We start from the raw sequence: 26,282 nt of genomic DNA, 5'->3' as shown, positions 1-26,282 counted from the left end.
GTTTGCCCCCTTCTTAAGAAGCCATCGCTAGATTCCACCCTGATGGACAATTTTTGTCCCGTCTCCAACCTTCCCTTTTTGGGGAAGGTTGTTGAGAAGGTGGTCGTGCTGCAGCTCCAGAGGATCCTGAATGAAACTGATTATCTAGACCCGTCAGTTGGGATTGAGGCCTGGATATGAGATGGAATTGGCATTGGTCGTGCTTTTTGATGATCTCTGGTGGGAGCGGGATTGCGTGTCCATCCTAGCTCTACTTGACCTCTCTGTGGCTTTCGACACCATCAACCATGGTATCCTTCTGACTGGCTTTGGGGGTTGGGAGTGGAGGGCACTGTGTTGCCCTGGTTCATTTCCTTCCTCCAAGGCCATTCTCAATCGGTGTTGATTGAGGGCGAGAGGTCCAGTTCATGGCCCCTGCTTTGCCAGGTTCTGCAAGGGTTGGTACTTTCTCCACTCCTGTTTAACATCTACATGAAGCTGCTGGGCGAGATCATCTGCCACCATGGGGTGAGATATCATCAGTATGCAGATGATACTTAGCTGTACATCATGTAACTCATGTTACATGTACATGTAACTCATGGTGAGTTAAGCGATGCTGTGACTGCCCTTTCTTGGTGCCTGGAGGCTGTTGAGGTCTGGATGGGAAACAACAGGTTGAAGCTGAACCGTGGCAAGATGGAGTGGCTTTGGGTTCGGGGCTCTTTGGTCTCAGAAGAATTACCATCTTTGGTCTTGGATGGAGTTGCACTGCCTCAGACGGACCCGCTGCATAATCTGGGGGAATCTCCTGGATTTGCAACTCCTGCTCAAGGAGCAGGTGGCAGTTGTGGCCAGGAGGGCCTTTGCGCAACTGCGAGTTGTGTGCCAGTTATGTCCATTCCTGGACCCACATGCCCTTCTCACAGTCACCCATGCCCTAGTCATCTCCCATTTGGACTACTGTAACACACTCTACACGCGATTGCCCTTGAGAAGTATCCGGAAGCTTCAGGTGATTCAAAATGTGGCAGCCTACAGAGTTTTGCACAGGCCTAGATTTGTACATGTGGCACCTCTTTTGCTGGAGCTGCATTGGTTGCTGATTTGCTCCCGGGTTCAATTCAACATGCTGGTTATCAACTTTAAAGCCCTACATGGCTTGGGGCCAGGTTATTTGCAGGACTGCCTTTCCCCAGTTACATCTACCCAGCTCACTAGAGTGGGGAGGCTCGGTATGTTGCGGGTCCCTTCAATGCGGGAGGTACATCTAGTGGGACCAAGAAAAAGGGCCTTCTCTGTGGTGGCTCCCTCCCTATGGAATATAATTCCCCCAGAGATAAGACTCCCCCTCACCTTGATACTTTTCCAGAAGGCCCTGAATACATGGTTTTGTCAGCAGGCCTGGGGACCCCAGGCTGATATGAAGCCAATCAAATGGTTAGTCTTGAGTGCGTTTGTTGCCACCAGGGGGATGGGGTGGGGTTTTATTGGTTTTTGTATCATGGGTTTTAATTCTGTAAGCCAGCCAGAGTCACCGTAAGTTGGGTGGCCCTATAAATTTAATAAATAAATAAATACCATTTTGACTTTTTTGACCCACCCAGATGCTACAACAAATCTGGCCATGAAACTCTACCACTTCATATTCAATTGCAATTATTTTAGTATTTGTATATAAACTTTATTAAAATTCTACACATAAAACAGAAAAAAAAACAATGCATAAACATACAAAAACATAAACCTACAAACACAAAGCTAAACATTTAACTTAAAAAATCCCCAAAAAACATATAGCCTACTTCTATCCTTCACTTTCCTCATGGATGCATTAACCATTTCTTATTCTTTTATACCATTGTAATCACTATTTAAATTTTCTGTTATCTCCTGTAGCTATTTTTCTCTATTTGTGTAGAGGACGGACTCCAGTCTTTAATAAAAGCCTCTACAGATTTCCTTCTCATTAGACGTGTCAGCTTTGCCATCTCTGCCAAGTCCATAAGTTTAAATATCCAGTCTTCAACATTAGGAGCTTCCTTTTTTCCATTTCCGTGCATAATTATTTTAGTACCGAGGGAACCAAGTTCCAGCTTAATAGCCCAGCCAGGGTACTTCCTTGGCATCACAGCATTTCTAGCTGGTGAAACTATGATTTTCAGAAAGGTTAACAATTGGAGTGCTGAATGATTATATTTCATTTTTCACTTTATTATTCAGTTTTCCTTACTGACTGAGGAATCATGCTGTTGCTCTGTCATGGTATTTAACAATCCTATGGACGTTTACTCAAAGGTAAGGCCATTTATGTTCAGTGTGTGACTTACTCCCCAGAAACAAGTTACACTGAAGTGGACAGAAATTTCCACAGACAATGAGGACAGCTGATGGCCTGTGAAAAATAATTCATAACTCTCCTTTAATACGATTTTAAAATATTTTGTCACATATTTAAACTTAATACAGAAATATACTCTAAAATAGAGTGCATCATAATGGGGCTTGTTCGGTTTTGACAGCCTGTTCCAGGAACCCAGCCCCTGTCCCTTGTCGTCCCCAGTTCTACTGTAGTTTAGTCAGTAAATCACGATTAAGCAAACCATGGCTTAGCCAACTTCGTCAGTTCTGCTCAGCCCTTAGCCGCGCTCCCCAGAGGAGGTGAGCGTGGCCCCGCCGGTCAGAGCGCTCTGGGCGCCCGGATCTCTCCCCAGGCCTTTCGCCGCCGGGCTCCCAGCCCTTTCCCCTTCCCCTTCTCCACCTCCGCCCCAGGAGGAGAGCGAAAGCGCAACTCCGCCTCCCTTCCCCGAGGAACTCCAGGAGCGCCAGGACGAGGCTGCGCCATCACGCCCGACGGGACGACATGAAACCGGATGGAAAAGTGGTGCTGCTGGGGGACATGAACGTGGGCAAGACGTCGCTGCTCCACCGCTACATGGAGCGGCGCTTCCAGGACACCGTCAGCACCGTCGGGGGCGCCTTCTACCTCAAGCAGTGGGGCCCCCACAACATCTCGATCTGGGACACGGCAGGTGAACGGGGACGGGGGCGACGGTCCGCAAGCTTCGCTTTCTGTCCCGGGCGCGGGGCTCTTCCTCTCGCGCCTCCGAGGCCGAGCGGACCGCGCGCGGAGCAAGAGGCGCGACGCAGCGCTCGGCTCACTTTGCCAACTTCGGAGAGGCAGCCCGACACGCCCACCGCCGCTTGGCAGCCGCGCATACCCGCTCCGCCGCGGGAAGTCAGCGCTTGCGGCCGGTGGAGCCCTTCCGCGGGGTACGCAGGGGCTGAGCGGCCAACCCGGCCGGGCTGTTTCGCCTTCCGGCGCTGCGCCCGCTCAGTCCCCTGGAAGGGTTTCCACTCCAGCGCCTGGCTGCTGTTTTACTTTAGGCCCTACATTTCAGCTTTTGAAAACGTACAGGGGTTGTTTGGGTTTCTGGCAGTAACTTAAGCAGCTTTTCCAAAAGAAGCTTTAACGCTACAGCGTCGAAGGCACTACTGTAAGCAGGATTTTTACATTTTTATTTCGGAAATAAAATAACAGCAGCAACCACTTTTGGGAACTATATATAAGGGTGGAGTGGTGGACAAAGTTTCCTTGTCTTCCTAGCCAGAAATGGGGGAGATATATTGAAATATGCCCAGTTCAGAGGAGAACATATATTCATGATCTGTGTTGTGTGATAGTTTTCAGTTGTTGCAAAAGTACAACAAAGTCATAGAAAGTACAGCCGAAATTGATATTTGGACCATTTTTAATTGTCAAGCCAATATTCTGTACCTGCACGTTCTTTCTTCTAGGTCGTGAGCAATTCCACGGCCTCGGATCCATGTACTGCCGAGGAGCTGCGGCTGTTATTCTCACGTATGATGTAACTAACCTGCAGAGCATGGTGGAACTTGAGGATAGGTTCCTGGCGTTAACGGATTCTGCCAGCCCAGATTGCCTCTTCATTGTTGCTGGGAACAAAGTTGACCTGACAGATGCGTGCGCCTTTTTGCCAGAATCAGAAGACAAGCAAATTGAGAAGCCCCCCAACAGTTTTATTTCTACAAAGGTGAAAAAACAAGTCCATGTGAATGATGCCATAGCATTTTATAGGAAAATCCTCAAGTATAAAATGTTGGATGAAGTAAATGCCCCAGCAGCAGAAAAAATGTGTTTTGAAACTAGTGCAAAAACTGGCTATAATGTGGACCATCTTTTTGAAACTATATTCGAGATGGTGGTACCAGTAATTTTGCAACAAAAAGCTGAAGGCTTGCCACAAACTGTAGACTTAAATAACTGCAAGACTGCTAAAAACACACACTCTGGGTGCTGCAGATAAACTCTGAATGCATTTTTTTACACTAATTAAAGGATGTAAGTATTGAAGTAGATAAAGACAACAGTGCAGAAATAACAAGGCCAACCAGATAAACTACTTCTATAAAAATGGATTTTTGTAAAAATTAAATGGTGTTATGATGACAAAAAACATCAGTGAAGGAGAGTTTGGAGATAGGTGCTGAAAGCTTTTAAATCCCATTAATTGTGATTTTTTTCCCCCTTCCATATTAAATTTATGTTACTGTGTGCTGTTTTACACATGAATCTTTAGTATCTGTTTTGGCAAGAAACTTTTGATATTTTTGCATTCCCTGTGTAGCAAGGAAAAGTTTATAACTGTGAAGAAATAGTTTTCAGGGAGCTAAATGTTCATCAGCCACTTCACACCATATTGCTTTCAGCAAAATAAATAATTTTCTTTGGAATAGTAGCAAACTGATACTTCCCCTTTCTTCCTCCTCATTAGCTGTATAGTTGTAGTCATTAGAGGCAGGGGAAAGAAGGAAGTCAGATCAACTTGAAGGTAGTAAATATAATCTCAGACTAGATAACCCAGACATTTGTTGTTAGACAAAAAAAGGTATTCCTATTTCTCTGATAACAAAATGTACCTGAAGGAGTTCACAAAGTAATCTGGACTTTTAGGCTGATCCTCAGTGGTGAATTAGTGGTGCTGGAACTAAAAATATTTATAAGTGTACTATTGGTTTCAGACTTTGAAACTCCAAGGAGTTAATGAATTATTTATCTTCTAAAACAGCAAGAGAAGTTTTAAAATATTCTTTGGCTATTAGGTATGATTCTGGTGGAATTATTTAAGCATATTTTTTCTGCTAAATTATGGATAATTAATAGAGTCATAAAACCGGATATGAGTAAATGGCTAGGGGGAAAATTAATATGTAAAAGTGGGTGAGGACAGGGAGGTATTAAGACACTTAAGTGGGATGAGATTCTAGAAAGACTAGATTTTATATATTTTCATAAAATGGATGTGTTTTGTTGCGGAGATGGCTGCAATATATCTAACAGGGAACTTGGTTGTTAGAAAATCAAGGTTATTTAAATATTTTGGTTGTGAATCAGTGATAGCAAATCTCAGTATTTTGCAGTGCTGTTGTTGGGGAAATATATAAAAAATAAATATCAACCTGAATTTTACCTTGTCAGGAATTTTACCTTGTTCAGGTTACCTGAAAAGGTTATTTCCACATTTTCTGCATGTGAAATAAATTACTATGAGGGTGATCAAACAATCTGTTGACATTCAAATGTAGAGTGAAATAGCTGTTTACTCATGCTTTTAAAATCTGTGCTGTTGCCTAATTTAAAACAAAAAAATTATATTAACAGTAAAATTTACAAATTACCATTGTACACAGTAATTTATAAAGCTAGAGATTATGGGCTAAAGTATGCCTGGAAAATATACTTTTTGTCTTAGCTTTGAATCCCAACATTATTATGGCATTTGTTTAGGACTGAGTTCTGGCAGCAAATAACAGTGCTGAGCTCATGCTTCAGACCAAATAGGTTTAAACAATAATGAGAGTTGGGAGGAAACTGAAGGATGCAACTTGGAAGTCCATTACAACAGACAAAAAAGTTCATTGGGCTTCTAAATCCACATAATGCTCTTCTAATTCTGAAACTTTATGAGCCTTTATCTGATATGTAAGAAATATATTAGTAGAATTTCCATAAACATGAAGCATTTACATTGATTTGAATATGCGATTACATGCTCTGTATCTAAGGGTGATGTCTTGGATACGCACATTTCCAATACGACTTCTTTGTGCTACCATTTCCTAGATGTGGAGCTGGGAGTGCCAGGCCCTTCTAAATAACTAAAAGCTCCCTGGATTCTCTTGGCCTGTCCCCTTCAAGTCACTTCATATGTGGATTGTTTCTTTACATGGGATTTTTTTTAGGATTTAAGTCATAAATAAAACATGTATCAATTCAATAGGAAAAAGTTTAAGACACACTTTTATTTATCATACAAAATGAAACACTGTGATCATAAGTACAAAGGAGAAAGACCTGAAAGGGTATTTGAGCATTTCTTATTCAGGACTTGGTTTGGGAAGGAAATTCTCTGGGAAACAGTGGGAAGCTCTCACTGCCCAATTACACGGAGGAATGAAGAGATTGGTGTGGGCAGCTGCCCGCCACCAAGGGTGGGTTGTTGCCACTTGCAGTTGAAATTCTGATTCTGCCTCCTTTTCATCTGCTTGTCAGTACTAGTGAAAGAATTGGGTATAGAAGCTGATTTACTCAGCAATTTTATACATGTTTACTTGGAAGCCAGTCCAGCTTCATTTGTACAGCTTACCCGATAAGTGTGCACATAATCACAGCTTTGTTATTGCATTGCTATGAGAAGAGTGTGTATCTCATTTTCCCAGGCACAGTCCTAATTCTTTCTGGGAGGAGATGCCTTTTCTATCACTCACTCACTTCCCTCCCAAGAACGTGATACTAATTGAGTCTCTCTCTTATCTTTCTTACACTGGGAAGAACGACAGATATCATATTCCTAAGTATGGGCGCTCAAAAAACTTAAATGAATGGTACTGTCTAGTAGGGTGCTTCTTGATTGTAGCTTGAATTGCAATTGCACAAGCTGCGGGGCATAATCTTCCAAGCACCTTCCTTTTGTGCTATTCCTCTAATTATCATGAGATTATTATGACATAGATTCTGTGATATCCAGCAGTGGTTGAATAGAAATAGGCAAAATACAGTCAAATTGGATTCCAACCCATCATCTCTCATTAACCTAGTTGGAATATAAACATCTAAAAGGCCATAATGGGCTGTCTATCTCCAAGCCACACTGAACATTCCCCACAGCAGTACTGAGAGAACTGAATTCTGGTCTAATGCACTCTGTCCATTTAGGGTACTGCACAGCATAATGTAACATTGTGTTCAATGCATCAGAATTCTGAATTTAAGTTAAACGGGACACAAATAAAGCTTCTTGTTCATTCTCTGCAGGCTTTTGTTAGGCACATGTAGCAACAGGATGTCTAATAAAGAAACAAATAATGGCCCTGAAATATAATTGCAATATAAAGTATATTGAGTACATGTTAAAGTTTCATCCAGTCATAAAACATTGTAATTCTGTTGGATTTGTAACCAAAGACTTCAACTAAAAACAGGGCTCCTTTAGAGCAAGAATATTTTTGCTCCTATTTTTGACTGTTTTGTGGATGTTAAAATGGGATTTGCATTTTTAACAATCTGAGTCTGCTAAATACAGTTTAAAATCCTAAATTCTAACACAGTTTGCATTTGTGTTTGAATGTTTATTTAATACTTAATTACTAAGAGTTAGTAGTGTTCAGTAATATGCATATGAAAAGGGAGATAAATATCAATTGACATTATTAAATCAGACATAAATGACAGCAAGTATATTTAATAATTAAACTTTGTCTATTGTTTCATTCTCATAACAGACTGTATATACGCAGCATATAAAAGCAGACCCACAAATATATAAACAAAGGCTGAACAATAGCTTGGTTATAAGTACTTGCAGTGGTTTGTTCTTCCAGATAACAATGGTAGTTGAAGTTGTGTTCAAATGACGAGGTAATAAGTTAAATAAGCACCAACAGATTTGATCCATGCCATGACTTATTGCTTTGGGGTTATTTTGTGTTTATTTTACAAATTTTTCATACACACTTGGCATCTGCTTATATGTGTTCGGATGAGTCCAGCCTTGAGTGTATCTGGGGAAGGCGAGTGTTGAAAGTTATGGTCAATGGTGGTAAGCCAAAAACTGTATTTGTTTGCAAAGTAGTGACAGGTCCCTTGAGCGCCATTGCATTCAATGAATGGTGTGGCTCTGAAGTCTTCCAGACAGCTACCTGGAGAAACTAGTGACTGTCCTCCTCCTTCAGCACCAGCTGCAGTGTGCTAGAAGAAACCAGATAAATACAATTCAGATATAATATAAAAGTACATTACAGACTGTAACGGTCATAAAAATGAGAGGAGTCCTTCCATATGTTAGCTTTTCATCCCAGGGAAGGAGAGATACACTGTATTTTTCCGACTATACTTTTTTCTAAAATCCTTACCCTAAAAATTGAAGGGCATCTTATTCAAGGAAGTCAGCCGAGAATCGCGCGGTTGCAAAACTGCCCATACTTTGTTTCTGCAGAGAGGCTTCCTCCTATTGCTAGCCTCCAATAACGAGTGAAATAGCTTGTCTCCCAAACAGACTTCCTCCAATCACGAGCCTGATGTAACTGACGTCAGCTGATGCTGAACAAACCAATTAGAGGAAGGCTGTTTGCAGAGACAAGCTATCGGCAGTTTCACTCGTGCTTGAATGTAATCAGTTATGCAAAAGAGCCTGGAAATAGAGCTGCACAGAGACAGTTTAGACCTCCTCCCACCGAGTGTATCAGGTCAATGTTAACTAATTACTAAATAAAAATGTGTTCTGCACTATCTTTAAAATATTGATTTCTTAATTTTGGGTTGGAAAAGTGGGGGTCGTCTTGTACATGGGGGCGTCTTATTGTTGGAAAAATACGGTAAATCAAGTGTGTGCTAATAAAGGTTCCATAAGTCCAATATTGTCCCCAAATACTGTTTCTTTTGAACATCTATCTATTGTTACAGAATTAGAATACCCAGAGATTATTGCCTGTAACAGCCATTATTATTTCTCTTGTTTATCTGAGTCTGAACAGGAGCTTGGAGGCTAATGCACTAGATTTATGATCTGAAAATCAATCTGGGAAAATACAGAGGTCTGTTCAGAGTTGTCGTATATGACCCATTTTAGACAGGTCCTTTTTTGCTCCTGTCAAACCCTGTGTTAATAGAACTAATAGTCTAATATAGGCAGTATAATTTATTATGCCACCTGAAATTATATCTAAATATGTCATTATATGTTCAAAAAGATAATCAACTACAAAATTGTATTTGAAGTGCTCTTACCTTAAATATTTAGGTATATATCTTAATAAATATGAAGGCCATAAAATTATGATCCTACTTAACTTTCTGTTTCTTTTTCTGATTATCTATTTCATCTTTTTAAGAAGTTAAATCATTGGCAGAACATAATCAGAGCTCCAAGCATTTAGATTTTATTTGAAAAACTTACTTACTGGTCCATAATTTTGCCATATTAATCTCATATTAATTTAATGGCTTAAATAAATACATTACTTTACATAAAAGCAGGAGATAAGTATAATTTTAAAAGCATTCTGAATTTTTACCCCAACCAGCAAAGGAAGCACATACCATAAGGAAAGAATAACCAATCCATAAACTGCGCCATCCTTCAGGACAGTGAGGAATAGTAATATCTTGACTATGAATAGCAATGGCGAGAGCAGGAGCTTCACAGACAGAACAACGGCTGATATAAGGTTTGATATCTTCCTCCACCACAGGCATCATTGGAAGAGAGGCTGTGGTTGAGAGCCAGTAGGATTTATCATTGCGACTTGCGTAGTAGCAGACATCCCCCGGATTGCAGTAAAGGAAAGGCATAGTGTTGAATCGAGCCAAACATGACCCAGCCAGGCCTAGAAGAATAAACACAGGGAATAAATACTAACGTGTCTCCAGGTGTAGTCTGTTCTGAAAGTTCAGAACAATAAGGTTGGCTTCCAAACTAGTAAGTGCTTCTGAAGTTCTGAAATACTTCAGAAACCTCCCCCCCCAAGAAAGGTTGGAAAGAAGAAATGTTAATAATATTTTAGAGAACTAGTAAAATGTCAGAATGCTTCCACCTCCAGAAGGATATTTTTTATTTGTCTATTGTAAATTTTTGATGTTCCAGCCCCATGGTTAGAACAGTAGCCCTCTGGCATCTAGAACCGAAAGAAATACAGAGGTACAGTAGCATTACATTTAATTCAACTAGCACAAATTAATTCTGCTATAATCTATTAACTGCAATACTTTTATGCTAGATGTAAATGTCAGAGATCTCCTTTTCTATCCTATTAAATTCTATTTGATCACCAAAATAAAAATCCATGCAAGTTACTCCTATTCATTTCTGTTCAACAATGTTTTATAAACATTTCTGTCACCAGTTTCTGACAGTACAGTAACAAATCCATAGTGTTGCGCCATCCTAGTATCTTAGAATGGGGTTGGCATCCTGTGGGCTGGATCTGACTCGCCACCCAAAATCATCCAGCCCACAAGTCCCCCAAAGAAACCTATCTACCCAGTCTGTACACATGTGCGTGAGAGCAACCATCCATTTGGCTGCTCTTGTGAGTGCTTGCTGTTTCCTTGGGTGGCCATTTGGGCAACAGGTTCACCAGCCACCTTGATGCGGGCAGAGCAAGTCCCCTGCCCAGATATTGGTGGGAGCAATGAGGTAGAGAAGGAACAGAAAATGTGTGGCGGCAGCATGGCTTCTGGCCCCTACGGGGAAGAAGGTTGCCAACCCTTCTCTTGGAAGTTCCTTGCATAGTTCCACAAGGGATTTGCTTGTGGAGGCTAGTGTGGTGTAGGGGTTCAAGTGTTGGATTAGGACTGGGGTAATCTAGGTGCAAGTCCATCCTTAGCCATGGAAACTCGCCGAGTGATAAGGGTCAATCATTTTCTCAGCCCAGCCTACCTCACAGAGTTGGCATAAAATGAAGGCAGAAAGCCATATAAACTGCTTTCAGCTCCTTAAGAAAAAACAGGATATAAATCTAAGTAATAATAGTAACAATAAGTAGTGATGATGACAGTGATGCTAGAATAGTTATAGCACTGATAATAGTTATCAATCTTTGCATGCATTTTTGCTGGTACATTATTTAAAGACTAGTCAGCAGTATCCTCCAGAAAGCTTGCTTGTAAGTCTGAAAACAAGCCCATTTAGATGTTCTTAACTGTTTCTTCTGCACTGAAATAATTAAAGACATCTCCTAGGGGAGGAGTGTATGTCCACTAGAGTGACATGTGTTGGGGGAAGTGGGTAGGAGGATAGGAGATGCAGACAATGATAATTATTTATTGATTGGGTCCTGTTCATAAAATAGATATTGGGATATATAGATAACAGAACATGCTTGCATGAATTTTTGCCTCATGTCCAACAACTGTCTTCTGAATGGACACTATCACTGTTTGAACCTTTTACATTTATTTCTTTCTGTCTGTTTGCCTGTCTGATATTTAATATCAGCCCAGCCATGGTGGAAATACTCTTCTTTCAGAATAACAATCCATGCATCTGCTGAAATGGTCTGTAATCCATGAGAGTTTATGGCATAGTAAAACCCTGGTACCAATCTGGTACATGATTCCTGTTATCTGACAATTAATTCTGTTAATTTTTTTTAGAAATGCTGATGAAATGTTTAATAAATTTACAATGTTTATTTTAGCTAAGCAGCTAAAATGCATACCAAGATCCTGGTTATGTGCTTCTTCTTGTCCTTCAAAGTACAATAAACTGTAGCCGCTCCAAAGTTGGTTCATGCCCTCTGGACACATCGGCTCTTGAGCAGATTGACTGTGCTTCACAAGGAGATACCCTATGTTAATACTGCGGCCTGGCATACCTGGCAGTCCAGGAGTACCAGGATCACCTGCTGCACCTAGAGAAATATAAGGCAGTACGTTGCTTTTAAAGGCATTGCCACCTACAGTCTAATGAAAATCATGGCTATTTTATTTACTACTGAATAATCTACTTGTTCTGAAGTAGAAAGGAATCCACAGCTATTGAACTGAAGTTATTTGATACTGAATTCTGGCACTGTTATCAAAATATACTTCTCCAAAGCCAGAAGATACAATGCAGTCTGAGGATAGCAAGATCCCTTTTTTTGGCCGGGGGACCCATTTGGAATCCTCAGAACGTGAGGTCACAAAGCTCCCATTTGCACAAAGAACCCAGATGATCCCTCCCATCCCAATGGGACGTTTGTGGCACTCCTACAGATAATTACGATGCTAAAAAGCTCACATTGTGCTTTGTAGCATTCCAACTTCTGTTTTATGTACTTGGTTCAAATAATTTATTTAAAAGATCAGGCTGTGCAGGGTGTGTTATTGGCACTAAGCGGGATGACCAAAGCACATTGTAACCATGGGCATCACACAGTCATCCCTCTATACTACTCTCCAAAGGATAAAGGAAGTTTCCTTAAAATAGCAGCAAATACAGGGATGTTGTGGGGGGGGGGGGGCGGGGAAACACTGTGTGCTCTTTTATAGATTGGTGGAATGGAATGCAGGTTGGCTCTGCTGTTCTCACTGGCTGTGGTGATTACAACAGCCATTGCTAACATGGCTATGAGGCTCTGGGGCTGGCAACACTGGGCACGCACTGGTGCTCATAAATACATGCTCCTGAATATTTGGGAAGGCTCAAAACCTACCGTGGGATGACCCTGTCTACGGTCCTCTTCATTTCTGCAGACCCTGGATACTATTTGCGTGGGTATACTATGCTTGAAAGTGTCTTGAACTCTAACAGTTGAGTTAGATACAAAGTTGTCGTATAGGAGCAGGCAACCTAGCTGGTCATAAGTATCTATGGGCATCTCCAGTAGGACCTGCCAGGTTCAATATCCCATCTAATAGGTTTGTTTTAAGACTCTTAATAATAGTAATTTTAAAAACTGGTAAGCTTGCATGTTGCAAAGCAAAACTTCAGACTACAGTATCATTTATTTCCAATAACAGTTCACCCATTTTTATTGGTTTAAAAATCAATTTTAATAGTCATTTTTATGAAAAAGTAGATAAGCATCATCCTCACAGAGACACTACCTCTTGTGTGAGAAAGGCAGTGGAATACCTATTCCAAAATTATGCCTGCATAGGTGAGTCTTTCAAATAACGCTTGCTTAGATGCATTATCTTAAAAAACCCTATACTTTCTTTAGATTATTTTGGGTCACGTGCAATGGTACGCACATTTAATTGATCAACTTTAGTTGCAGTCCTGTATCTATTTAACTGGGAAAATCTATATGAATAGATTGCACTGCAGAATTCATTAACGCTTCAATCAGGTGAAACTTCATAGAAGGTAAAAAAAGAGAAGAACTGTAGGACTTTGATTTACCTTCAAAGCCTGCTGGACCCTGCAGTCCTCCTCTTCCTTGATCACCTCTGAAGCCCGGAGATGCAGATATACCTCCTCTTCCTTGTGCTCCTGGTTTTCCTATTGGGCCCCTTAAACCTTAAAAGTAAAGTTATTAAACAGAATCATTAAGTATGACATTTTATTACAAAAATGCTATGGTGATAATTGAATCCAGTCAAGATCTTTAAATAATAGAAGGTATATGTAGCTGACAGAAATTTTTTGCTGCTTTATATAGCAAAGGTACTAGTAAGAGCCTAGGACAGGAAACTAAATCATATTCAGGCCACCGTGCCATCAGCAGAAGTAGGGTTGTGGCAGAACAGGAGCTGTGTTGTTTCAGCATTACTTTTTTTCCCCCAAATAATACTAAATGTCTGGACAAAAAGAACTGGACTTCTTTTCTGAAGGTAAGCATGGTGGAAAGTCAGTGTTGCCTTAAACAAGGGGCCAATTGCATAACATGTTTTTTTACTCTACAAGATATGCTTGTAGAGTTAGTGCAGCAGGGACAGATTTGAAAAGTACTAGTAGAACAGGACATTCATGTAGCATTTTCATATGAGAGAGAGAGAGGGAGAGAGAAATAGCTTCAGAACGCACAAAGACCATCTTTTTTGGTAATAACTTCCTACCTGGATCTCCTGGTGGACCTTGAGGACCCATTTCACCTGCAGGACCTTGGGGGCCTGTTTTTCCAGGGGCACCTGGTGCCCCATGCTCAGCAACCAGTTTAGGAATTAAAGGTGGCAATCCGGGGGAACCTGGAGGTCCCTGAAAACCTAATAGTTAAAAATTCAAACAAATCAATTGATTTTGTAGATAGATTTTTCTACTTACACTAGTTAGGCACTTATATTTAAAAACAACACATTAATTAATTTATTTAAAAAATTGATACAGCTGCCCAATTCAAATGATAGTGAATATTTATTCCATGTTAATAGTTGCTTATATGCACACACTGCTCTATTTTTATTCCAATTACTTTGTTCTACCTTCTACTCTGATGAATCTGCCACCTGAGAGAAATAGATTCATCTTGACTCATGGGAGGCTAGTCCTATAAATACGTTAGATGAACTAGGGATAATCCAGTATGTTCTATATTCTTTATGACTATGGAAATTATTAATACTTGCTCTCTTATCACAAAGAGAAGAGTTCAGTAAAACTGTATATAAATATAAATTATTACTGAAAATGTTGTTAAAATTAAAACATTAAGGATAAACATTAAGGATAAAGCTATGAAAAAGGTCTGTGGAATCCGTGTTGGTTTAAATATAGCAATTGCTGAAGTTGGCATACCAAATCTATCTACTCACCAGGGGGGCCTCTATCTCCTTTGGGTCCTATGGGACCAAAGTCACCAGGAATTCCTGTTCGGCCAACAAAGCCCATGACTCCTTGTCCACCTTTATGTCCTTCAAGGCAAAACAGTTATAGTTATGGGTTATTACACATCTGACTAGGTAACCTAACTCATATTCTCCATACTGAGTTTTCCCATCATACCTTTTGCTCCAGTCAAGCCTGGTATTCCAGCTTTTCCATCTGGGCCTTGGTCCCCTTTTATTCCTTTTAGACCATTTTCTCCAGCCACACCTATTGGTCCCTCTTCTCCTTTGAAGCCAAATAAACCAGCTGTTCCTGGAATCCCTGGAGGTCCAGGGTAGCCTACAAAATGTAAACAGAATTCAGAATGTTCATTGAAGGGCAATGTTTGCAACACCAAACCTGGCTACTCTTGATTGTTTTTAGATTGGTCCCAAGTAAAACATGGACAGGGATGGGTAAAATGTCCATAATGGCATTGACCTATTGGGTTGCTAAGGTTGTGTTTTTGTTTTTACACTATTTCCATAACCTGCTAACCACCTTTCTAATAGTTGGCAGTCAAACAAAGATGGTTGCTCCCTGTTTGTCTGGAGCATCCGTAATCATATCCTGCCAACTCACCAGGCTAAGTTAATGGGTTAATGGCAGACTGCTTCAGCTGTATCATGCAAATACAGCCAGTATGTATAGAAAAGTAGCTATACTAGTGGTCAGAAAGAAGCACTCTGATTGATTAATTATCTCCCTTAAAAAATAGGTTTCTATTATGTCAAAATGGGCCAGCTCTGATTAACTAACTTCCTAGGTCATTATGTTTGCTTTTTATAATTTCATAAGGCATTTTTAAAAATGTGACTGAGTGGGTTTTTGCTTGTTCTTCAAAACACTATTAAAAATCAGAATTCAAAACCTGTATTTTATTCTGAGTCCTGTTATATGTTAATTATAACATACAAAGAAGAAAATGTATAAACTTAATAATTGGCACTGTGTGCATACTAACACAGTGGCTGTACAGTATTAATTTAACATGGTTACCGAACAAGCCATAACAGTTTAGTTCACAAGTAATGCTAAATCATAAACCATAATTTACAAACCATAAAGGCTAAGTTTACATAACTTGCTAACCAAATCCAAATTTTGGCTTATAATGAATGGATCCAATTCTATGTGTGTGCGTCTGTGGGTATAATTAATTTTGCAATTACATTCCGTACTTCTGAATTGCTATTCTACATGAGAAATTTATTGTTTGGTTCCCTTGCCTCAATCCTGGAATTTTGTAACTCTCCCACACTTTCCCACCCCTTCCAACTTTTCTCTTAACACAAAACATTTTTTAAGGAGGGGAAGACAGAACCATGTTTTTTTTTAACTGATAACACTAGTTTATTAGCTATCAGTTATAACTATTACTGTGACCTGAAAACAAGGGTGTCTGGCATGACATATAAATTAAACCTTAATTCCAGAATTTATACTTAATTATCCTTGATTACCATTTTGCCTATTTAATTTTTATGATGAAGAAATGCTGAACGTACTTGCAACAAACCCAAATAGTTACAATGACTCAAAGTAACATCAAGTAATTTTAAAACCATTATTGATCTCCTTTTCTGAGTTTTGCAACTATTTTCACATTGTGTTTGAACAGGAATGCAGTTCATGCATCCCCACTGAATATATGGTAGTGTTGCGTTACCTGGTACTCCATCAAAACCAGATGAACCCACATCGCCAGGTATACCAGATATATTGGAAACTCCAGGAAACCCTGGTCTTCCGTCCGGTCCAGGAGCACCAGCTGAACCTCGCCATCCTGCCAGTCAGAAATGATGGAACACATATCAGAGACCGAGGCATGCTTTCCTTTCAGGCCCTTTTTTTTTTTTTTTAAATAATCCTTTGGTCTCCCTTCTATTTCAGCAAGTTTATAGACAACTGATCACCAAGGCTGAAAGGGCTGCAGGTGTCCCCTGATTTATCTGGTGGTGTGAGCTGATGAGGAAAGAAAAATGCTGGTTGGCTTCCAGGCCTCAGCACTTACTGATCATCAAGCTCCTGTGGGGAGAGCAAATTATAAACACTGGGGGATATAGAAGTTTGGATGTACATGAACAGCAATGGGCTTTAAAAAAGGGGGAACATAGAGGACCGAAAGAGGATAGCTGGATGCTATCAGTCAGATGGCAGAACCTGATACTAAAACTGAAATGGAAATTCATTCAGAAGATGTACTTGGGAGAATGGTTAGTAAATAAGGGCAGATAGTTCTTCCTATCACCCATGACGGGATGCATCAGGAAAATGGGAGAGAGTAGGGCATGGAAAACAGCCTGGAAGCAAACACTGGCAGGAGTGATTATCACATGGTGGGAGGCTGCAACCTGCCTATGGCAAGGAAAAGAGGGCAGGGCTATGGCCAGCCTTTTCCCCTTGCTGCCAAGCTTCACACCAAAGCCAAACAGAAAATCATCCTTATCTAGAAACTTAAACTTTTGTTCAACTTCTCAGCTTGTCTTTGCAGAAGGCTCCAGCACATGATTTGGTTAGATTAGAATCTTTATTGTAGACAAATCCCCAACCTGAACGTATCCATTGTTTTCCTGGATGAAAGCACTAACCTGGCATGTTATCATGGAGACCTGGCTTACGAAAGAAAGGGAATTTTTCTCTCTTCCACCAGGCTACTCTGTGGTACAACAAACTGGCTGGGGGCAGGGAGAAGGAATGGTGGTGGTCTCTACAGAAATTCCATCTCACCAACCAGATGCTCCATACAGCAGTCTGGCATTAAGAGTGGCAGCAGAGACCCTTTGAAGATGCCTTCCCATCCAAGGCTCATTGGATACGTCCTTCATCCAAGCCTTTGTTACTGTTTTAAAGGGGCTTCTAAAGGGTAGAATAGCAGGAAATCATTCACAAGCAGCTCTTCAGATGGGACTTTTCTCTTGTAAAAAGATTAAAGTTCTGCAGCAAAAGGAAACTTGCCCAGTTTCAGGAATGGGTGATGAAGACACAAGAAGTATTATTAGATTACTGATAAGTCAGCAGTCACACAAAGCACTAGTTAGAGAAACTGCAGCTTTAAACATTCCTGGGATAAAACAGCAGAGGTGGTGAGATAACCTAGGCTTTGGTTGATAAACGATGTTCTTTTTATTCTGTTTTTGCTTTTCCTTGCACTAGACAAACTCTCTAGTGCTAACTCACAGCAATGCAGATGCCTTAAGCTGATGACTGCTCTCCTAGACAAATACTAGTTAATAAAAGAAACATATTGCCAAAGCTTTAGGGGCTATGTTATAGCTAAAGGAAAAACTTCCCATTTTGAAAGATTTGGTCTGCAGGTGGTTGACACCAGATAGCCAGGCAGTCAGGCATAAAGTGAACAAAGAATTGTTCCTTCCTACTCTACTAAGTTACAGTAATGTACTGTATGGTGTAACAAAGAGCCTTCAAACATATAGACTGGGTCTTATCTGGTACAGAGTTACTGTTCGGTTACGATGAAGCTTGCTGGGAAGAAAGAGCAAGCAAATGTTTGTAAGTATTAAGTTCTGGAAAATACAGATCTGAGCTATTAAAATCAAACTATTTCAATCCTGTGTGAGATGCACAGACATTTTAGAAAAGAGAAGATAAATCATCTAGGTAGTCTTTATATAAACACCATTGGATATAATATGAGCTAAGGAGTTCTTGTAACTGTAAAACTTGCAATAATTTTATAAAAATACAGATTTTCATGCAAGTATTTTCTGACATGAAATTTAGGATGAGTGTTTGTTTCTTTAAAAACTATGGAGTTTTATTAATTGTGAGGCTAATAAACTAACCTGGATCCCCTCTTTGTCCCTTCTGACCAGGAGATCCTCTGCTGCCTTCAGTGGGGCTTGGGTCTCCTGCTGTCCCCTTATCACCCAAAACACCTGGAAAACCTGATGTCCCATATCCATCTGGACCTGTTATAAATGGAAAAAGTGGAAGTTGCTATATTAAACATGATACTTTTCTAAATATGGAAATATTAGTTATTTTACAGGGTAGGATACCCAGCTTCCAAGGTAGAAGGCATACTTGCTAACTACAGAAATGTGGGACATAGTAATATGGAGAGTTCTCATATTTCAAAATTTGTTAGTCACTATATAGCACAGAAGTCTCAAAAGTACACATTGGAACACAAAACCTACATAAAAAGAATAAAACATATTGCACTAAAGTACCAGTTTAAAGCAGCAGAAGTTAAAACGTCAGGAATAAAACTGCTTCAAACAACCCCACCATAGCAGAAATACAAGAAATTTAAAAGATCAAGATAATGAGTACTACTGCACAGTGAAAATGTTTAATTTAACAACCACTCTCTCCAGATTCTCACAGGGGTGGCAGTGCAGCAGCAGCAATGTGTCAGGGAATTTCACAAACTGCTCCCCCAGAGAACCACGATTTGGAGGTCCCCCCAATTTGCAACCAGAAGCAGTGTCTCTGCTTGCTTACAATTTTCGCCTCATCCATAGTACTTGAGGATCAGAGAGACAGATTTCCAATTGGTCTGGAATCGATTATTCTACAGAGTAAGCAAGGCACAATGAGAAGATTTTGGCCCAACACTAAAGAGATAATAGTTTAACCTCTCTGGGTTTCTGCTACTAAACAGGCTTATTCTCAAATATCTACAAGCTGAATTCAGCATGCAGGTGCTCTTGAATACGATCTGAGTTAGAAGTGGGCCCCATAATAACAAAGGGCTTTATTGGTTAACATCAGCACTTAGAACTGGATCCAAAAATGAAATGGAAAATAATGAAGATGATGTACCAACAGTAGAATATAATCATGATACTCAGTACAGTCTGTATTCCAGCTGCCACATTTTGTACTTGGAAGCTTTTGGACTGCCTCTAAAAAAAGTCCCACATTGCAGTAATCAAAATGAAAGGTTATGAGGATATCAGTCACTGAGATGATCAATGTAAATATTACACCAGCCTCAGCTGGTAAAAATCACTCCTTGCTACAGAGGAAACTAATGAATCTACAAAACTTTATAAGTGTCTATAGATCCAACTTTAGTACCTCTAAGCTAGATCTATAGCTACAAACCTGATATTTTGGGGGAAGTGTGGTCCCTTTTATTTCAAGTTGGATATCACTTATTCATAAGAAAAGTCAAGTCTTCATAATATATGATAGCCCATCTTATAACTGGAACATACCTGGTGATCCTGGCAAGCCCTTAGAACCTGGCAAACCATCTAATCCAGGGAGTCCTCTGAGCCCATGCTCACCTTCCAAAAGTGCAGTAAAATCAGTATTATTTATAGACTTAATTAACATGTGATACAGAGTTCTTTGAAGATAATCCATGCACAAAAATATTAATTGTGTGTGTGCCTTCCAGTCAGCGTTGACTCCTAGCAACTGTCTGGACTAGTCCTTGCGGTTTTCTTGGCAAGATTTCAGAAGTAGTTTGCCCTTGTCTGCTTCCTAGGGCTGAGAGAGAGGGACTTGCCCAAGGACACATAGTTGGCTTCATGTCTAAGGCAGGACTAGGACTCACGGTCTCCCAGTTTCTAGCCTGATGCCTTAACCTACACCAAACTGGCTCTCAAAATATTAGTTACCATATCAGAAGCTAATTGCGCCATATATTTTCATTGGTTCATATCCCCTCTGCCAAGTTGCCCTGACACTAGTATGGGCCACCTATCATTTCTGGCAGGCAGGAATGGATGATTTACCACCCTCAGCCCACCATAAACATGACTTCCACTTATGTTTTCCTGCTCAAAAGTAGCGTCATCCAGCTTGTTCCAGCTCACATGTGGCTGTTCAGTTTGCCTGCTGTACTTTACTTTCTTCTAGGCAAACTGTTGATTGGCCACCACAGGCAGTGGAAGGAATGCCCCCTTACCTGAATCAGTGGTCACTGCTCTGCATCTTTCTAATCTCTGTTGCAAAAATTGTTACCAATGATCTCCCAGTAGTCTAATGATTATAAATTTGCCTAATATGCTGAGGATCATTGATGTTTTTCTTAACTTACTATTTTTGTCTCCTTGAGCTATCTGTTCCACTGGGCTTCTTTTTTTAATATGTCCACTGGTGTACCATTGAAATAATGAAATCCTTCTACCTCAAGTGGCAGGAAAAATGTTGAAACTTGTTAAAAATAAAGCAGTAAATTCAGGGAAAGAAAAATGATTTTAAAAAAAGAACATTTTTGCTGAGCTTCAAACTGATATTTTGTATGCCAGGCAAATGTTATAGCCACTATGCTATTGGAATGCCAGTGGTAACAAAAGCTGAAGCACACATTATTGAGCCAAATGCAGGAAAATGCAAGAAAATAATTCATATTTAAACTAGTTGTTGTGCCTGCATTTATGTGCATTTCTATGTTTATCTTTGTACATAGAAATGTAATTTTGTGTATGGGTGAAGCCTGACCAGAAGGTTCAAGGCAGATGATTGCAAATACGAAAAGCCATTAATGACAAAAGAAAAGCAGCTACTGCAAACTGTAAGATTCAAGCCATATATAAGCAGAACTCAGGTTCAACCCTTACATCTCTGTCAGAACCTGCATCAACCAACAATTGTTAATTTACAAAGCACAGCAGTCAATGGGAGTTTGATTTGCTTCTGCCAACTGTGACTGGGGAGGAGGGCTAGTAGTTAAGGTTGTAATAGGAGTAGTAACGGGAGATGGTGAGGAGCTTAACCTTATATGGGCAATGAGGCCGGGTCGGATTGCAGGCAAGGCCAGTGGGGGCCTGATGGCCAGGAAAGAGCTATGTATCCATGGAAGGAAGGGAAGAGGTCACCACCAGGTGAAGAGGAATTGAGGCGCCAGGGCAATTAGGGGAGGGGGGATAAATAGAGGGAAATTTTTCAAGGCTTTAGTTTTAGCAATGTTTTGTTCAAAGCTACATGTACCACAAAATAAAGGAGCATTTTCTGAACCAGGCCTGGTTGCATGAGAATTCTTTGGGATTGGGACGTGGACATTGTGGACTTGACAATCTCTTTCTCTTGCCCATATATCATAATGGACTGAGAGCCACTGGTTTCTCAGCAGAAGGAATGCTTGATGAGCATTGTCAAGGTGATACCTATTACTGGACCATTCTGGCCGCGGGTCCTTTGCTTCTGACTTTTCCTGTTCTGGTTCTCACAAAGCTGTTTTGCCAATGGAATGGATTCTTGAAACCTAGCCCATCCTTCCATAGACTTTCCAAAACTACTTGGCAGGGTTGGGAGAATTCCTTAAACGGATATGGAACACAGAGGAAGAGAAGCCTGCCTCTCAATGTAGCCCATAACATATAGTAACATATTAGTATCAACTTTACTGATAGAATTTAATTTACCTTTTCTTCCTGGAGGGCCAACATTTCCAGTAGTTCCTTTTTCACCTGAAAATCCAGGAATACCTGGATCTCCAGGTACACCTACTCCCCCAAAGTGGCCTTTGAATCCTGTGAAACAAATAGGCATTATTAGGTATCCATTACATTATTGGTATATTCCTCCAATAATGGTAAAATGTATCAGTTTTTTGCAAGAGTTTGTTTATTATTTTAAAACTGCAAACTGATGTAATGGGAAATATGCTACCCCACATTTGTTATTTTTAGCCTGTGTAACTAGGCCTGCTATTTATATATTATTATGTGGTGCTCTTGATTATAATTGAAAGGAGTTGATAATGGATATTGAGAAGAACAGAACAAAACAATACCAACCCCAACAATACCAATAATACTAACAGAAGGCTTGCTTGTAGTAAGCAAGGGTTCTGTCTGAAATTCAAGCTACACCTTCTACGTTTAGGCAAAAAATACATTTGCTATATTATATAGGACAATCAGACAAAGCTGCTACTCTCTAAAAGAAGTACTGATTATACATTACTGTCAGGATTTGGATCTCTTACTTTAATTTAATTTTAATTTTCTTGTTTGGGCAGTAACTTGCTAGCTTTTTTTATCACATGCATTTGTGATTGAAAAGAATAAGGAACCACAAACAAGCTTGATTAGAAGAAATCTAGGATTTTTCATTAGCAAACCCACTGTTTTAATTTCTCTATAGTATAATTACTCTATAGTTACATTTTGGGGGCTACTTCTCACATGTTATATAATATTAATTATAGCACTTTTGGTTGGAATACAAAGCCTTAAATGAATAAATTTTGCCTTCAGTTTCCTGAGAAATTCTAATAAGCTGAAAATTCTTCACAGTCAAGATTACCATTAAGAATTACGAACTGGTTGTGTACAAAATTCATTGTACTATGCCATTTAAAGTATTACTTTATATTAATATAGAGCCAGATCATCTATTGACGTAAACTTCTGTACCAATCTTGAAAAATACTGGATTTCAAACATGGCTCTTTTAACTGTTGACTTTTAAAACTTAGCTTAATCTTTTAAATTCAGCGCAATGGGATTTCTTGGATTCACTGTATTCATGGAAACATTTTTACTCTGGATTCAATAATCAGTGATTTGTTCAGTACTTTTGGGCAGGCTTTGGGTTGACTTCTTTCTAGATCCTACTTAAGTTGCTGAACTGTCTTCTTTCCCCTAATAGTTACTTTAAGAAATATCCCAGCCCACCCAGGAACATGGCTATTGAGCATCCGTCAAAGAAGCACACTCCTTTGCTGCGACTGTTTTCTGTCCAAATCTTTGCTGGGCCAGAAGTCTTCAAATGCTTCTCAGTTGCCTCCAGCTTCTTTTGCATGCAGTAGATTTTCTTGCCTATCTCCATGAGGCTATGGGGCTTACAGCTGTCTTGGAAACCCAAGCTGAGTAATACCACAAGTCAAGTGACCTGGTCCAGAAACAACAGTTTCACGATGCTTTGATTCAGCTGAAGGCAGGATGGCTTTCAATGGGTAGACATGCCCACATCCCACTTTTGTAAGTCCCCTCTGCCCTTCCTCCAGAAGCCAAGGGCCTGAGGTGCCCTTGCTTCTTCCCCTCATTTTTTCCTGCCAAATGGAGGTAGAGAGAATCTGGCTGGCATTTCTGCCCGTCTCACTGGGAAGCTAATATGGTAAAGTGAAGTGTGTGGGTGGAGGGCCAGCTGCTTTCTATTTCTGGTACTTCCCTATTTACTGATTGGAGGGACCGCTGGCCAGGGCAAGGTGGGATCATTGCTGGATGATTAAGGTGATGGGGGGAAAACTGGCAGGGCCCTCTGGGTAGTTTTAGCATACCAACAAATATATACAGTAATTCAGATAACAGATAATTCAATGGATTAGATAATCTAGATGACACTACCTTGCTAAAAAGCATCATGTGGAATCCATGATGGACAGCATAACTCAATATACATATGGATTTATCTAGTGACAACCATGGCATATGGAAGATTGTGACTTGGAATATAAGAAGACTAAATGGTAAAGATGAATGTATTCATGAAAGTGAAGGTGCAGAATTAAGTATGAATGAAGGGCTAAAATGTTTGCCAGAAAGTATGAATTGTTATTAGCTGGATTGTTGTGGATATGCATGAAGGTAGAAGTTAACAGATTGGTTTTATAGTTGCCTTTTATGCTGCAGTGAACAGTGAGAAATGAAAGAACCTGGGATGAATTTTCATAAAAATTGCGCAACGTTCTAAAACAAGGTGATCTAGGCAAGTAGTTCTTTTGTTAGGTGACATGAACAGATAGGTGGGAATGAGTTAAGAGAATACAGAAAAGTGATAGGTCCATTCAGAGATCCATGAAAGAAATTTGGTAAGCATCTGTTTAAAAAAGGTCTGTTTGGAATATGTGATATAAGCATAAGTCCATACGTATAATAGTGAAAGAATTATTATAAATCTAAAAGCATGACTGAAAGTTTGAGAGAATAAGTGAAGGATACCACGGTGATGAAAGGTTCTGGAAAGAGTCCTGAATGAATGTGGTTTGAATACAAGAGTATAAAAGTAGTACTTTGAGGTCATATAAAGAGAATGAATGAGGATCATAATGCAAAATAATTATATTAGAGAAGATGAATGGGTCAACAAAAAAGGGAAAATCAAAAAAATCCTGGATGGATGGACTTGATGAGATCTTCAGAAAGAAAAAGATGAAAGAAAAGACAGTTTAAAGAAGAAAAGGCAGTGTGGTGTATGGATATGGTAAAAGCAAGGATGGTAAAAGCAAGGATAGAAAGTATGGAGAGGTAGACTGAATTGTGTTAGTTTAAACTAGCTGTAGCTATTTTTCCTTTTCTTTTTCTTATCTCATGCTTTGAGGTTCTTTGTCTTTTCTGCACTAAGCATAATACTGCTTAGCATAAAGGGAATAGCATGATGGGTATGTATGCAACTTCTGAATGTAAGTATCACATCGTCTACTCATACCATTTTCCTTGTTTGTTATAAACATTGTTATTTATGAATATCTAAAATATAAAAACATTACCACTTCGCCCTATTAACCCCTGGGAGCCTTGAGGGCCTTCCGTGCCTTCTACGCCAGGATGTCCTTGATCCCCAGTTTCACCCTTCTTTCCTCTGGCTCCTGTCAACCCTGTAAAATAGAAAAAATAATACTTTTTCCTCTTATAGTGTTATTTCTGGCACACTGGGCCACAGGAAGTCTCCATCTACCAGTTCTGATGCAGATCCCTAAATATTTCAGGTTCATAGCATGGATTTTTGAAAGGATCAACAAGAGCAGGAGAGCAGTATTTTTTGAACATCAATAATATGTTGAATAATCATGTTCCATATGTACTTCCAACAGTCAATTATGTAGTCCTTCTTTTACAACTATTAATTAATCATTGAACAAATCCATTTATATTGTGAACATATCTATGTAAAATAAATGTGGACAACCTAATGTCTCCAGGCCAAGTGTGGCCTTAAGGGAATGGCTGTCAACTAAAGCTGGCTTGAACTTTTTGGGAGAGGATGATATGAGGCAGTGAGCCAAGCTGGGAGGAATCCCCAGAATAGAGCCTGCACCAGATGCTGTAGGCATTATTAGCTTCAGTAGGCTTTTAGTTGCCCCAAAGCTTAACCCTTAGTGCTACAGAGAGGAAATACAGGAACCCCATAGTTAACCAGGGCAGGGGGGCAATGCAGCGTAGGCCTAAACCCTTAGAAAGCAGCCTACAATCAAACTGCCAATAAACTGCTCAACTCATGGCAACTGGCAGTCCACTGGCCGGTACTTGATACTACCCTAAGTTGAACCTATAGCAGGATGTTTATCAACATACTAGCCTTTTATATCTTAATAGCATTTTTTGCCCATATCATGAAAGCTCTTGTGGTTGCTTTATAAAACAAACTCTGCATATCCATGCTATAGATAATAATCAGGTCATTTTTGACTCAAAATAAAAATTGCCATTCTCATTCTTTCCTCATTTATAACTTCTGTACATGTCTTCTTACAGTTTGTATCTGCCTGACACTTGAGATCCATGTAGAACAAGCTGAAAGCAAACAAGGGACCAAAACAACTATGGGGCAAAGGTTCCTTTTTTG

General features: G+C 39.9%; 2 protein-coding genes across 2 annotated transcripts in view; one reads left to right on the top strand and one right to left on the bottom strand.

The window, feature by feature from the left end:
- The first annotated feature begins 2,642 nt into the window (after window positions 1-2,642).
- On the top strand, window positions 2,643-6,287 carry RAB20 (RAB20, member RAS oncogene family). The gene is made up of 2 exons (XM_007441711.4): window positions 2,643-3,011; window positions 3,778-6,287. The coding sequence occupies exons 1-2, from the start codon at window positions 2,843-2,845 to the stop codon at window positions 4,305-4,307; spliced, it is 699 nt and encodes a 232-aa protein (XP_007441773.1). The 5' UTR covers window positions 2,643-2,842; the 3' UTR covers window positions 4,308-6,287.
- The window catches only part of COL4A2 (collagen type IV alpha 2 chain), a 180,401-nt gene continuing 160,403 nt past the window's right edge, over window positions 6,285-26,282 (bottom strand). The window contains exons 37-48 of the mRNA XM_088133404.1: window positions 25,207-25,314; window positions 22,136-22,243; window positions 19,979-20,050; window positions 18,596-18,721; window positions 16,459-16,575; window positions 14,928-15,089; window positions 14,738-14,836; window positions 14,045-14,191; window positions 13,389-13,505; window positions 11,719-11,910; window positions 9,599-9,885; window positions 6,285-8,248 (exon numbers count right to left, since the gene is read on the bottom strand). Of these exons, the coding sequence (XP_087989530.1) occupies window positions 7,994-8,248; window positions 9,599-9,885; window positions 11,719-11,910; window positions 13,389-13,505; window positions 14,045-14,191; window positions 14,738-14,836; window positions 14,928-15,089; window positions 16,459-16,575; window positions 18,596-18,721; window positions 19,979-20,050; window positions 22,136-22,243; window positions 25,207-25,314 (1,790 nt within the window). The 3' untranslated portion in view covers window positions 6,285-7,993. The remainder of the gene's footprint in view (window positions 8,249-9,598; window positions 9,886-11,718; window positions 11,911-13,388; window positions 13,506-14,044; window positions 14,192-14,737; window positions 14,837-14,927; window positions 15,090-16,458; window positions 16,576-18,595; window positions 18,722-19,978; window positions 20,051-22,135; window positions 22,244-25,206; window positions 25,315-26,282) is intronic.

This window comes from Python bivittatus, unplaced genomic scaffold, assembly GCF_059951505.1.
Source record: "Python bivittatus isolate LINGU-HERP-01145 unplaced genomic scaffold, Pbiv_v1 ctg000020_np1212, whole genome shotgun sequence".
Taxonomy (NCBI): domain Eukaryota; kingdom Metazoa; phylum Chordata; class Lepidosauria; order Squamata; family Pythonidae; genus Python; species Python bivittatus.
The sequence above is the reverse complement of the archived record's forward strand: the minus strand, read 5'-3'. Positions and strand labels throughout refer to the sequence as shown.